This window comes from Sarcophilus harrisii, chromosome 3, assembly GCF_902635505.1.
Source record: "Sarcophilus harrisii chromosome 3, mSarHar1.11, whole genome shotgun sequence".
NCBI classification, from domain to species: Eukaryota; Metazoa; Chordata; class Mammalia; order Dasyuromorphia; family Dasyuridae; genus Sarcophilus; species Sarcophilus harrisii.
Genome location: NC_045428.1, coordinates 598914498 through 598928471, shown reverse-complemented (window position 1 = coordinate 598928471; position 13974 = coordinate 598914498). Strand labels below are relative to the sequence as shown.

General features: G+C 47.0%; 1 protein-coding gene across 6 annotated transcripts in view; it reads right to left on the bottom strand.

Moving 5' to 3' along the window:
- Nucleotides 1–13544, bottom strand: part of LOC105750217 (intestine-specific homeobox) — a 45979-nt gene extending 32435 nt beyond the window's left edge. Inside the window, exons 1-4 of one of the 6 annotated variants that reach the window (XR_004233534.1) lie at nucleotides 11806–12075; nucleotides 11062–11146; nucleotides 1959–2209; nucleotides 1765–1880 (exon numbers count right to left, since the gene is read on the bottom strand). Coding sequence is in view for 2 of the 6 variants with exons in the window: in XM_031963937.1 (XP_031819797.1) it covers nucleotides 280–329; nucleotides 11062–11094 (83 nt within the window). In the remaining 4 variants the exon portion in view is untranslated. Of the gene's footprint in view, nucleotides 1–279; nucleotides 330–1764; nucleotides 2210–11061; nucleotides 11147–11805; nucleotides 12083–13362 lie in introns of those variants that run through there. The other 5 variants (XM_031963937.1, XM_031963938.1, XR_004233533.1 and 2 more) reach the window with 5 other exon arrangements.
- Between the last annotated feature and the right edge of the window lie 430 nt (nucleotides 13545–13974).

The window sequence follows — 13974 nt, the reverse complement described above, 5'->3', positions numbered from 1 at the left end:
CTGTCATCTTGGGGAAAGGGGGAGGGAGAAAAATTTGGAACTCAAAATTTTTCAAAAAATGAGTGTTTAAAATTATCTTCACATGTTAATTGGAAAAAACAAAATACTATTAACCTAAAAAAAAAAAAAGAAAAATGGCTAATGCAAGTATGACCTAATCGAGCTAACTTGGAGATCCTTTTTGCAGTTCCATGATGATAAAAAAACATTACAAAAAGACTTACTTTTGCAAATCAGTGAGATCAATTAGATGACAACTGGCTAAGGTGTTGCATTTACCTGGCCCCATGTAGATGAGTTCCCATTGTAGTCGGGTCCCCAGTTGGAGTCTGCAAGGGAGATGAAATTCCCAAGAGAGATGGGTTTGTCACTGTGTTAGCCCTCCCCAACACGACCCCCACATACTTATGCCTTATAATTAGATTCAGCTGAAGAGTCAGGGCTAGAGGGAGCTTTGGGTTTGGCACTTAGAATAGAAACTTGATAAAGATAATCCAGTCCCAGCCTAGGAGGTGGGTAAATTCGTCTCAAGCAGGGTAAGGGTTCTTCAACAGCACATAAGCCAAAGGTTTTCCCATCTGGATAAAAGCGGCCGTTTGACATTGGACACCAAGATGTACCCCAGTTACTGTAAGGTTTTAAGAAATGGACCTCAGGGGAAATGTGCATTCCTGGCAACTGACAGCGGACTACTAAAAAGTGAATAATGTTGTCTCGGTTAGGTTAGACATCCCTGACCTCGTCAATGTGGCGGACCAGGTAGCCCAGTGCAAAGGTCGGAATTATGGAGTTCTCTGGCCAGCGGCAGTTTGTTTTTAGTGGAATGTACCTCCATTACCCCAAGTCTGGCTGAACTCTGCCTGTGCAGCAATTCGCTGATAGTTCAGGTCCAAAAGCGGAATAAATCTGGTCCGCAGGACAAGGAGTAGCAGCAACTCCAGCATCCATGGAGCATCTGTCCAATCTGGAAGGCCCTCTAACTCCATGGAGTTGGGCCTCTTATGCACTTAAAAACAGCCTCAACATAGTCTGAAGTCACCAGGCAGTTCTGACAGCAGCTGCATTTGAGTATAAAGCACCCCTCTCTCCTTCCCCTACCCCCCAATCAAGTTTTGAGAGAAGATCCTTTGCCTTTAAGAAAAGAATTAAGCTCAATTAAATTTAAATAGCAAGCAGCTGAAGAGAACCCTAACACCAATTTTATCACCATCAATACAGCCAAAGCAAGGTGGACAGAGACCTGAAAGATCCAATTTTTCAGCGCACTGATGTCCACCACTACACTGATGACATAATGACATAATAAAATAGCAAAGATCCTACATCAAATGGGTGGCCTGGAGTAGTCACCTAAAAAATCTAAGATCCAGGTCAGCCAGATTGAGGGAATATAATGGGTAGAACGCAAAAGGTTCTAGACACAGTCCAGAACAAGTTGCTGGTACTTACTTCTCCACAGTCTTTAAGGAAGCCCAGAGAATTACTGGAATCTCTGGGATTTGTAGAATTTAGTGTTCCAACTGAGTATCCCGATAACCCTCATTTACTGATCTACCCATAAATCTGTCCCTTTGATGGAGGTCAGGGGAGAGGAATAGGCTACTCTTTGAAGAACTAAAGCAAGGCACTTGGTCAGATGATAAATGTTAATTAAATACATATATGCCCGACACTATGCTAAGGGCTGCCCCTTATGCTGGAGTTGCTATTCCTTGCCCTGCGGATCAGATAGGGGGTTATAAATAAAGGTAAAAACGTAGCCTCTGCCTTAAAAAAGCTCACATTTAATAGAGATATATCTGAAGTAAATGAATGCCAACTTAGGAAGGAGAATTTTCCAGTCCAGCATCTTCTTAGATCCAGCTTCCAGGAAGATTTACCTGATAAGGAGAGACTACTTTTGGTCAGAGTTCTAGCTGACCTCTGATCCTTCCTTCTTCTATTCCCAAAACATTCACCTGAGCCATTAAGTTCCTACTCCCTCAAATAGCTCCTGAGAGGGAAAAAAAAGTTCCGATCCCCTTTTACTGGAAAATGTCTTTTAAGATTATTCAAGCAAATTCTTGGTCTTGGGGAACCAAGAAAGTGATTCTGTTGGGAAATGCTCTGCTTTCTAAGAGAACCAGGGAGGCGAAACTGCTGTGACATATTTACGCTGAATGTTTCCAGAAGAAAGGGGATCACTTGGATGACTGGAGATCCTGAATCCCTGGATCAAGAGAAGGAAGAGAGCTTACCAACCCCCCCACCCCCACCCCCACCCCGGGGAAGAAAAGAGAAAGTCCCTCAGATGGACAGAGGTTGTGGACTGTCGGCCCACTTTGCCTCAGGTGGACTGAGGGGAGGGGGCATAGTGGAGAGGCAGCAGGGGACAACGGAGCTACGGGCACTTTAAAATGATTAGCCTTGTGACCTTGTGCAGGTCATGGAATCACCTGCCTCAGGTACTTTATAGTAATATAGTAATAAATAGTATATAGTATAATATATAGTAATAAAGATATGGTTAGCACCTACTTCCCAGGGTTGCTGTGAGAATTAAGTGAGAGAATGCTTGAAAAGCACAGCCTAGTGTCTGCCAAATAAGAGGCGCTATATAAATGTGAGCTAGTATTGTCATTGTCACATCACCATCATTGCCATCCTCCTCCTCCTCCTCCTTCTCCTCCATCAGTATTATCATCATTCTCCTCCTCCTCCATCAGTATTACCATCCTCCTCCTCCTTCTCCTCCATCAGTATTATCATCATTCTCCTCCTCCTCCTTCTCCTCTATTAGTATCATTACCATCCTCCTCCTCCATCATCATCACCATCCTCCTCCTCCATCAGTATCACCATCCTCTTCCTCCTCCTCCTCCATTAGTATTACCATCATTCTCCTCCTCCTCCATTTTCACCATCCTCCTCCTCCTCCAGTATCACCATCACCATCTTCCTCTTTCCCCTCCTTCTCTTTCTCCTTTTCCTCCTCCTCCTCCTTTTCCTCTCTCTTCTTCCTCCACTTCCTCCCCCCCCCCCCCCTTCCTCTGTCAGGATCAGAGCCAGCATCAGGACGGACCACACTGCCATAGGGAACGCCCTCCTGGCTCCCTTGCACAGTTGGTTGACTCTGCTGACATGTCACCATAGTTGCTGGGGCCCCAACGCCCCTTGGACTCTCCTCGTCACCACTTTACATTAGGAGACACCTGTGAACCACACAGAGGAGCCTGCGCCGGTCAGACGGGCCCGACCACGGACACTGATAGCCAGGCCACCTCAGGCTCCTCCCACCCCTGTCCTGTCTCCCCTTCAGAAGGCAGGACTGTCCAGGAGCCGCCAGGGGAAAGCTGTCTGCTTCAGTGTTGTTTTCCCGCTCTAGAACTACCCTTCCCAAGCGTCTCACAAGATCAGGAGCTCCCGGAAAGATTCCCTAGTCAGTGCAATGGTTCCTAAAGCTCTCCCAGTGGTCGTACCCATAGAGGGCCCAACTCTTCTGTGTTGTGTCCCTCTCCCTGGACCAGCTGGGACATCACCAAGCCCTGCCCGGGCCAGGTCCCCAGGCTTCCTAGTCAGGGCAGGCCAGTCCCCTCCATGTCCTGCCCTGCTGACCAGGCTCATTTCTGCATGAGTATCTAGTCAAGCCCTCCATCCCTATTGAGTGTCCTTTCTGCACAATGGCTAAATCAGTCTCCTTCTGGTCAGTACATGATGTTCAAGTGTCTTACTTTACTCCAGCCTTGAACCTGAACTAAGAGAGCGACTTGTCCCAGGCCTACCCTATCACAACATGAATAACTTACCTTTCAAAGCTGAGCACAATCTGACAGGTTAAAAACAAAAGAGATCTTTAACAGAACAGAAGACTTTGAAGGATTCCTAATCAAAAGACAAGATCTTAGTAGAATCTCTGAAAAACAATGAGAAACCTAAAAAGGTAAATGCATGTAAACAATGGGAAAGTGAAGTGCTGACGTTCTAAGAGTGGGAAATGTGACAAGTGTCTCTTCAGAATGCCACTAATTTCTAGTATTATAGAGGAGTGCAGAAAATAAAAAAGAAGGCCTGAGGACGGACTGTTTATAGTGTTGGTTTTAAGAGAGGAAAGAAAAGCAAGGAAAAAAAAGGAATATATTAAAGACCGATGAAGGAAGCAGAACTCGCTATTTCTCAGAACTGGCAGACAAGGAAGACAAACTTGGAGAAAGGGATGGGGAAAGAAGGCATCTCATGAATCTAATTGTTCTCTAAACTAAGCAAAGCAGAGTTGAACATACAAAAACATATTTTGGGAAAGAAATAGTCAAGTCAGTAGGGAAATAAGTAAAGAAGCGAAGGGGGAAATTTAAGAGGAAGGCTAGAAATAGGGCCTGAGTAGTCCAAAACAAAACAATTTTAACCTTAGAAAGGAAAATGATCAAAATTTTAAAAAAGAAATAGAAGAATCAGTGATCAGGATCTGGTCTAAGCACAGAGATGAAGAGCAGAAGAATAGGATCAGAAAATTTTAATTATACATTACAAAAATTTATCATATCCCTTTTTTTTCCTCCACATTCTATGTTGTAAAGAAAGGGCTAGAGAGGTCAAAGAAAAGGAAAAGTATAGAAAGATAGAAAATAGTTATTAAATTTTAACTATTAATATGAATGATATGAACTCACGCAAAAAATGAACAAGGATAGCAAAATAGTTTAGAAAGCAGAATGCAACAATAGACGTTTGAAAATACGGTTGAAAAATAAAGATTCGCACAGAGGTAAATAAGTAGCTGAAGCAAAACTTTTGTTTCAGATGAACTCAAAAAAGCAGGGGCAACAATCATAATGCCAGACAAGGAATGTTATTAAAATAGACAGGATTAAGAAACACAAATAAGAAAAATGCATTATGCTTATTATTCAGGAAGTCCTGTATTCAAAACCCACCAAAGGCATTTACCCTTCTGAGTAAATCACTTGGTCTCACTTGGCTTTTAAAGTTTCTTCTAACTACAAATCTGTAAATCAATGATCCTAAATATGCACCAAAAAATAACATCTATACACAAAAAGTAAATTTATAGGGAGAAATGGACAGTAAAATTGTAATAGTTGGGGGATCGCAACATAACTCTTTCAGACTTAGACAAATATAAGGGGGAAAATGAACAAAAAAGAAGTTAAGGGCTTGAGTCCAATTTTGGAAAAGTTATATATGAGAGATTTCTGGAAATTATGGAATGGGATCAGAAAGGAATATACTTGTTCTCAGCTGGGCAAGGAACCGTTACGAAAACTGACCATTTGATGCGGCCGATGGCATAGTAGAGAGAGTGCTGGACTGGGAAACTGAAAGACCTGAGTTCAAATCCAGACATCTATCCTAACTGTATGATCCTGAACATGTTGCTTAACTTCTCTTTACCTCACTTCCCTCAACTTTAAAATGGTAATAACTGTACCTACTTTTCAAAGTGGTGGTGAAGATCAGATGAAATAATATTTGTAGGAAATAACCTTTGTAGCATAGGATCTGGTGCATAGTAGATGAGATATAAATGCTTATTTACTTCCCTTCTCCATGTATTAGAATGATAAAAACCTTACAAACAAATGCAAAAAAGCATAATGTTAACTATATATTTTTACTGACAATTCAATAAAAATTACATTAAAGAACTTTTGAAGAAAGGATTAAAAATCAACTGGAAACAATAACAAGTCTAAAGATTTTTGATCTATAAACAAATCATAGAAATAGAAAATTCTATCAAAGAAAATAAAAATGAGACATACATTTGTTTCTATACTATCTAAAATCAAGAGCCGGCATTCTTAGACATAGGTTGAGAACCCCTGAGCTGTTTTCTCAGTAAAATCTAAGCTCTTTGAAAGCAGGGACTCTTCCTTTTTCTCTCTCTATCTCTAAATATAGCGTCCTTTCTGGAGCGGAGTAATAACTACTTGATAAATACTCAGTGAACTGAAGGGAGGCAGGTCCTTATCCTTGCCCCACTGTATGAGGGAAAGGGAAGTCCTTCATCTGACTGGAGACCGCTCTCTGGGTCGACAAGCAATTCTCTTTCTCAGTTGGAAGCAAGGCCACTGCAAACCAACAAATTCCTTTAAACATCACGCTGTTCTGCCCAAGGGATGGAGATAAATACTCCTGTGCTGATCAGCCCCTGAACACCTAAAACAAGCTCTTCCATGTGGTTAAAGCAGAGGGACACAGTTCTCAAATGACAAATGCTTAACTACTAACCACCAAAAGAGGGCTCTGAATCACGAATGGTAACAGGTGTACAACTCAAATTAATTCTGAGCAAAGTGGCAAAAATGGCATCAAACCAAAATGGTCAATGTCAGCTAAGCTGCGGGAGAATCAGCTCACTGGTACCTGTGGCTGGAGGTCTGCACTGAGGATCGCCACTCTGGGAGTGGTTGGGAATTCCACAGAAGTCCCTCATCTTTGCGTCAAGGGATCCCAGTACATGCCCCAGAATAGTTACAGACACCAAAAGAACCGTAGCAACGTTTTTGGTGGTACCAAAAGACAGTGATCCGTGTGCCCATCAAATGGAAAATGGCTGACCATATTATCTGGTACCTGGCTCTAATGGCGTATCGCTGTGACATAAGAAATGATGACTGAAGAAGTCAAAGAAGGATGGGAAAGACACATGGACAGATGCAGAACTTTCCTCATCATGCTTCTGATATATCATGGGGTCAACATATGAAATTATATGGAAATTTGGAGGGAGTTTTGCAAAAGCCACAGACTACACATAAATGCCAGCAAACAACACAGGAAACGTTCTAAAATTCAGCAATGAATAAAATAGAAGCATAGTATGCTATAATATCAACATATTTTATCTTTTAATACCATAATAATTCAGACTTCTTCTCTGGTACGAAGGAAGGGTCAAAAAATTTTATGTGGATTTTCCAGATCACACAGACGTGCACGCCCCAACCCCCTCGAGGTAGGTAGAAGGGATAACTGTAGAAAGAACAAAAAACAACCTAAACAGAATGCTGACAACTTAGAACGCCTGAGCTTGGTCCCAGAGAAGTGAGAAAAGGCAGCTCTCCCCCTTAAATGCAAAGGTGGAGTTTAGGGGGCTGCCGCACGGCTTCCGGACGGCTCAGATTTTTGTTGTTCAGCCCTTAGCAATCATGTCCAACCCTCCATGATCCCCTTTTTGGGGAAAGTGGGAAGGAGGATTTCTTGCTGGAGACTGGAGCAGCTTCCCATTCCCTTCTCCAGCTCCTTTGTCAGATGAGGAAACCAGGCAAACAAGATGAGGTGACTTGCCCAGAATTTGAACTCAGATCTTCCTGACTCCAGGCCTGGCACTTTGACCGCCCTGGTTAATTTTGCTAAACTACTTTCCCTTTCCCCACTTTAATATTTGTTATAACAGAAATGTAGGGAGGGGGATCCATTTCTACAGTGCAAAAACAAATGCATCCATGGAGCCAGGGAGAAGGGCAGATCACTTCTGGTGTCTGGACCAGGGCTCTCCATTCTATTTTAGCTTTCTCCCTTCTTTCCTTTCTTTGCCTCTCCTCCAGGACCTGGGCTCCAGTATTCCTTTCCAGGCCTCACAAGGCCAAGGGACTTGCTTAAGATCGGACACTAATCAAAGGCAGGAGGAAAGAACCGTTGTGCAGGTGCTGGAGAAGAAAAGAAAAAGCAACTCTTGCTGTACAAGGAATCTGAATGCAATTGGGGGGGGGGGGCAGGGAAGTCGCCACAATGAGGGGAGAGAGCCCAAAGAGACCGGAGCTGACTGGGCCTTGGATGAAGAGGGAAGACTTTGGAGAAACTCCATCTTAGAAAGGAGAGGCAATGGGAAGAAAAAAAAGAAATGTCACAAAGTACCACTTAGGGGCAGACTGATGCTAAGTGGAGAAGTTTTTGTTTTATTTTGGAAGGAACAGGGAGCCCCTGACAGCTTCCAAGCAGTAGACAGGTCCCAGCAGACAGCACAGACAGGCCAAGACTATCCCAGGAAAATGGGCTGGGGGCCTGAAGCCGGGGAGCGAAGGGCAGGAGGAGGGAACCTTGGAACAGAAACGGGGGTAAGAAGGGCAGAAGCACTTCCCAGGCGCCGAGAGTGAGCCAGCACCTCACAAATATGACTCCATTTGGGAGTCTGGTTCATTATTATCCCCATTTTACAGTCAGGGAAACAGAGGCAGGGCCGCAGTTAGGAAACACCTGAGGCCGGGTCTGAAGCCAGCCCTCAGTTCCGGTCCAGTCTTGCCCACACCGCCCGCCTGTTGGAAATCAGAGAGTGGCCAGGTGGAGAGAGAAATCAGAGGCCAGGCTGCCTTTGGGAAGATGGGCTGCCTGTGGAGCAAGGGTCTGGCCGGGGCCGGAAACAGGGACCGGAAACAGGGACCTAGAGAGAAGAGGACCGAGGCTGAAGATTCACAAGTGGGCCTCCCAGGACCGTGGGGCCAGCTCCAGAGCAAGAGAAAGGAGGCCTGGCCGCTGGCAAGTGGCCTGGGCCGGCCTAATAAGTGAAGGGGAATTTGGGGGGAGTTGATTTTCAGGCGGAGGCCGACATGTGCAGATGACAGAGAAAAAAGTTCAAAAATTCGGAAATGCACAAAATCTGTGTACAGGCTGTATGGCAACAACATAATTTCTCTTTTAATAACAATAATTCAGACTTCTCTGGGGCAAAGGATTTTCCAGATTGAGGGGTGCTGTGCCCCCAACCCTTGGGATGTGGAAGGGATAGGTGAATTCTAGAAACCCAGAAGTGGGAGCAGCGGGAGCAGAAAGCAGGCAGGAGATGACAGCATCGAGGAGGAGGGGGTAGCGGTCAAGACTAGAGGGACTGGGATGACCACTGAGAAAGGCCACTGATGGCGAAGAGCCAAGGGGCGCTGCCTCCTCTGGGCACCCGCTGCCCAGTCAGTGCCCGTTCTCATTCTCCCTCCAGCATGCCCCAATCTGCCACCCCACTTTCCAGGATCTGCCGTCCCTGTCTCTTTGTCTCTCTCCCTCTGTCCCTCTGTCTCCTTCTTTTTTTCCAGCTTCAGGGCCATCCATGAGAGAGGCAGTTAGCCAGCTCATGATTCTGGGTCGGAGGCATCAAGCCCCTCCCCACACAGAACCAGAATGGACGGGAACGGCCCGATATTTAACCAAAGAAACAGATACAGTAACGTTACACTGAAAACCGAGTCAGGTCGGTGGTCCCCATTGTCGTACGGTCCCCCGTTCTACACCCTGAAGGAACATTCCTGGGATAAGACCAGGAAGGGAAGCAGGGGGTGGGATGACGGCATGTGGTTATGGCTCTAGAAGGCGCAAGAAAGCAGTGCAAATTGTGAGGTACAAGTGAGCGGGGTGTCGCTGAAGTCCCTTTCATGGAGCAAGGTCTGCAGAAGGAAGCCGAACTTGACAACGGTGGGATGGATGGATGGAGGGAGATATGGAAGATCAAGGGATGGATGGATGGACAGAATAGGGAAAGAAAACAGGGAATTGAAAGCCAGGAAGAAGATACTGCAGTAATCCTAGTGGCTCTGTATATGTCTGCTACAGAGAAAACCAGGGGTGAGACTAATAATGAGAAACCATACTAAAGTAAGAAAATTCTCAACTATATACAGCAGAGCCTTACACAAAGCGTCACCTACTCAATGCTACCGAGAAACTGGCTATTTAAACTCACTCCTTTTTCAACTCTAAATAAAGCTCCAGCCCATTCCCCACTTTGACTATTCTTTCTTCTTGAATGGCCAACTCCACTTCCACCAGAGGAACATGCTTCCACTGCCCTCTTTTTTCACCTTTTTTTCCTTTCAGTGCCTTTTTTACTCCACGGAAATTTGATTCTCAGCCACAGTCCTAGAGAATTTCTTGTTTACCTTAAGCGAAAGGCCACAAAGACCTTCATCTCAACCCTCTAATTTGCCCCTAAAATTTAGCCTTTCATCTCTCTCTCCACATGTAGCATTTGTTTCCCAGGCCCAGTCAAAGATTTGTTCACTACTCAAGGGTAGAAACAAGTCACTTGAGAATGTCGCTCATGGCTTAATGTAATGGGTACATCCCACTTCACTGTGTAATGTTCCCCTGCCATGGCCTACCTTCCGCAGGAGAGTCCAATTAGAAACTACTCACCAGATTTCACAAATAACAGGTTAATTCCTTCCTTCCCCAACTGACCACATGCTTATCCAGTCAAAATCTACTTGCTTCAAGAATCCTGCACTCTTCATCTGAGCCCACATCAACATCGCGTCCCCCAGAATTTCTAAAGTCTAAAGTCTGCTCCCACTTATTTTGGTCCTTTAAAAAACAATGTTAGAAACTCCTTCATGAATACAAACAAAATAGTCGCTCTCGTCTCAAGGAAGAACTCTCCATAATAAACTGGACTGTCAATGTCTTTGGAATTCACAGCACCAAGCTCAGTACTGAACACACCGCAGGACTCAATTCCTGGCCCAATTAATCGGGGTTGGTGGAAAGGGACACGAGTGCCTTCCTCCCGAGATGACCTCCGATCTATCGTGTGTGTGAGTATATACATACAATGTATAATGTATATATATGTACACATGTCTTACTTATAGGCCGCTTCAAGGTTTGCAAAGTGCTTTAAAGATATCACCTCATTTGATCTTCACAACAGCCCTGGGAGGATCCCCATTTTATAGAGGAGCACCTGAGGCAGGTGAGGTTTTTTGGCTCAAGGTCACATGGGCAGTAAATGTCTGAGGCTGGATGAGAATTCGGGCCTCCCTGGCACAAGGCCCGGTTTCCGGCCCTGACACCACCTGGCTGCCTCACGGGTTTGCAGGTTACCTCCCCAGTTACGGAGGGGGCTCGGCAAGGGCAGGGACCCGAGTGTGGCCTTTTGGGGTGCCCGGCTGAGCCAGTGCCCGGCCGTAGGGGGCACTAAATGAACACTTAGTGACGTGACACCAGCAGTTCTGGGGAAGCCTCCCCCGAGGAGGGAGGCCGGGGCCCCGTGTCCTAGGTTCTGGCCCATGGACCAGAAGGGATTCCAAACTCTGGGAATCTGGGTATCATTTGAGCAAATAAGAAAATCCAACTAACCTGGCACCTGGCTGATGGGATCACAGGGACCATTCTCTCCTGAATGCTTCCCTCTTGGGGAAGAGCAGAGTCCTCAGAGGCAGAGCTGGGAAGCAGAGAGCAAAAGTGAGAGGCTAGCATTTATTTCCTTGGGCCCAGGGAAACAAGCCCCCCACCCCCATCCAGGGTCTGAGGTCAGAAGAAAAGGGGGGCACGACTCTTGCTCCTCTGATTCCAGGAGAAGGGGAAAGGGCCAGTTTCTGCTGCCTGAGGAGGCCCAATTTTGCATCCAAGTAGCTGAAGGATGGCTCCTTAGCAGAGAATAAGTAGCGTTCAAACCCCCAGAGACGCAACTGGCAAACCTCCCTCTTCTACAGAAGAGCAGGTTATAGGGTCGAAGACAAGGGCTTCAAAGGAATTTCTGAGATTATCTCATGCTGGTTTTACAGACAGAGATCCTGAAACCCAGAGAATTCACAGTGTTTCTATCAGATTTAAGTGGTAAGCGGTAAGCACAGCCGGGATTCAACGCTGAGCTCCCGAACCCCAGAGTTTTTTACCAAGGAACACCTTCTGTACCCCTAGCTCCCAAGGGTTCGGAGCTCTGCTATCTAGGGAAACTGAAGGCACCACACGAGGACCTGAAGGGCGGCCCCGGACAACCAGACCATCCTCCTCCCCCCCCCCCCCACTCTAAGTTCCAGGGCCCAGCTTTAGCCCAGGTAGTAATAGGGATGGACACCACCGAGCCTGCAAATGACTGACTGGAGGAATCAACGAATGAATGAATGAACGAATGCCACTGAATGCCCGTTCTCCTGAAGCTGGGGCTCAGAGGCTGGTGCAGGCCTGAGACCGGGGTCATCTGAGCAGTGCCGGCTCCTGTGGGAATCCTCCCATCCAAAGGGCCCTAATTCTAGAATATGGATCCAAACAGAAGTGGGGGACCTGACTGAGCAGTCTGGAATGAGGAGGAAGGAAAGGGAGGGGGAGGAGGAGAGGCAAGAGGGAGAAGGAGAAGAAGGGGGAAAAGGAAAGAAAGGGAGGGGGAAGAGAGGAGGGGAGGAAAGGGGAGAAGGAAAGAAAGGGAAGAGGGAAAGAGGAGATGAGAAAGAAAGGGGGAAAGTAAGGAAGGGAAAAGGAGGAGAGGCAAGGGGGAAAAGGAAAGACAGGGAGGGGGAAGAGAGGAGGGGAGGAAAGGGGAGAAGGAAAGAAAGGGAAGAGGGAAAGAGGAGATGAGAAAGAAAGGGGGAAAGTAAAGAAGGGAAAAGGAGGAGAGGTAAGGGGGAGAAGGAAAGACAGGGAGGGGGAAGAGAGGAGGGGAGGAAAGGGGAGAAGGAAAGAAAGGGAAGAGGGAAAAAGGGGAGAGGAGAAGGAAAGAAGGGGAGAAGGAAAGAAGGGAAAAGGAGGAGAGGTAAGGGGGAGAAGGAAAGACAGGGAGGGGGAAGAGAGGAGGGGAGGAAAGGGGAGAAGGAAAGAAAGGGAAGAGGGAAAGAGGAGATGAGAAAGAAAGGGGGAAAGTAAAGAAGGGAAAAGGAGGAGAGGTAAGGGGGAGAAGGAAAGACAGGGAGGGGGAAGAGAGGAGGGGAGGAAAGGGGAGAAGGAAAGAAAGGGAAGAGGGAAAGAGGAGAAGGAAAGAAAGGGGGAAAGTAAAGAAGGGAAAAGGAGGAGAGGTAAGGGGGAAAAGGAAAGACAGGGAGGGGGAAGAGAGGAGGGGAGGAAAGGGGAGAAGGAAAGAAAGGGAAGAGGGAAAGGAGATGAGAAAGAAAGAAAGGGGGAAAGTAAGGAAGGGAAAAGGAGAGGTAAGGGGGGAGAAGGAAAGAAAGGAAGGAGGGAAAAAGGGGAGAGGAGAAGGAAAGAAAGGGGGAAAGTGAGGGAGAAGAGGTAAAGAAGGAAAGAAAGAGGAGGGAAGGAGAGGAGATGAGGAAGAGAAGGAAAGAAAGTGGGAAAGTGAGGAAGGGAAGAAGAGGGGAGGCAAAGGAAGAAAAGGGGAGGGGGAAGGGAGAAAGGGAAATCGGAAAAGAGGGAAGGAAAGTTAAGGGAACAAGGGGGGAAAAAGGAAGAGAAGCGAGAAGGGAAGGAGGGAAGAGGGAGAAAAGAGAAGGGGGATGGGGAAAGGGAGTGAGGAAAGAGAGGAGAGATGGGGGAGAAGGGGAGGAAGAAACGGAGAAAGAGAAAGGGGGAGGAGAAGGAGAGGAGGGGACCGAGGGAGAGATAAAGGGAAGGAGGGAAGGGAGGAGGCCGAAGGAGGAGAGCGGGGTCCGGGACGGCAGCGCCAGGGGAGGTGGGGAGGGTCAGGGGGGCTGAGGCGGCCTCTCTCACCAGGCGAGGAAAAGAGGACAACGAGGAAGCGGAAGTCCCCCTCGGGTGGCCTGGGCCCCAGTTCCGACATTTCCGGCCCCCCCATTCCTCGTTAGTGACAGTTTCCATGGTAACTGCCGGAGAACGGTCCAGGGACTGGAAAAGAGGAATTGTCGCGGGCAGTGCCTTCTGGGAAAAGTAGTCCGGCGGCGGGCGGTGGCTTTTGCGCCTGCGCAAGAGAAAGGCGCTTCTGGCGCTAGGCTGAGCCCACGTGGTATAGGCTACAAAAGAATATCAGCCCCCCCCCTTCCCCTCCCCCGCCACCACCCACTCCTCGCCTTCTCATTCCACCCCGCCCCCGCCTTTCTCTGCGGCCTCCGATTTATTTCTCCCTGGCTCCGGGGGAGCCCTTTTTACCTTCAGCATCTCCTGTTTTCTAGAGTCCGGGAGCTGAGTGAGGGAGTCTCCCAGAACCCCTCAGGCTCCTGGCGAAGAGACAATTCTTCTTTTTTAAATTTTGCTTTTTTTTTTTGGGGGGGGGGCTTGATAGGATTTTATTTATTCACAGGCTTTTATTTTTCCAAATACACGCAAAGACAGTTTTCAGCAGCCACCTTTTCACCACCTTGAGCT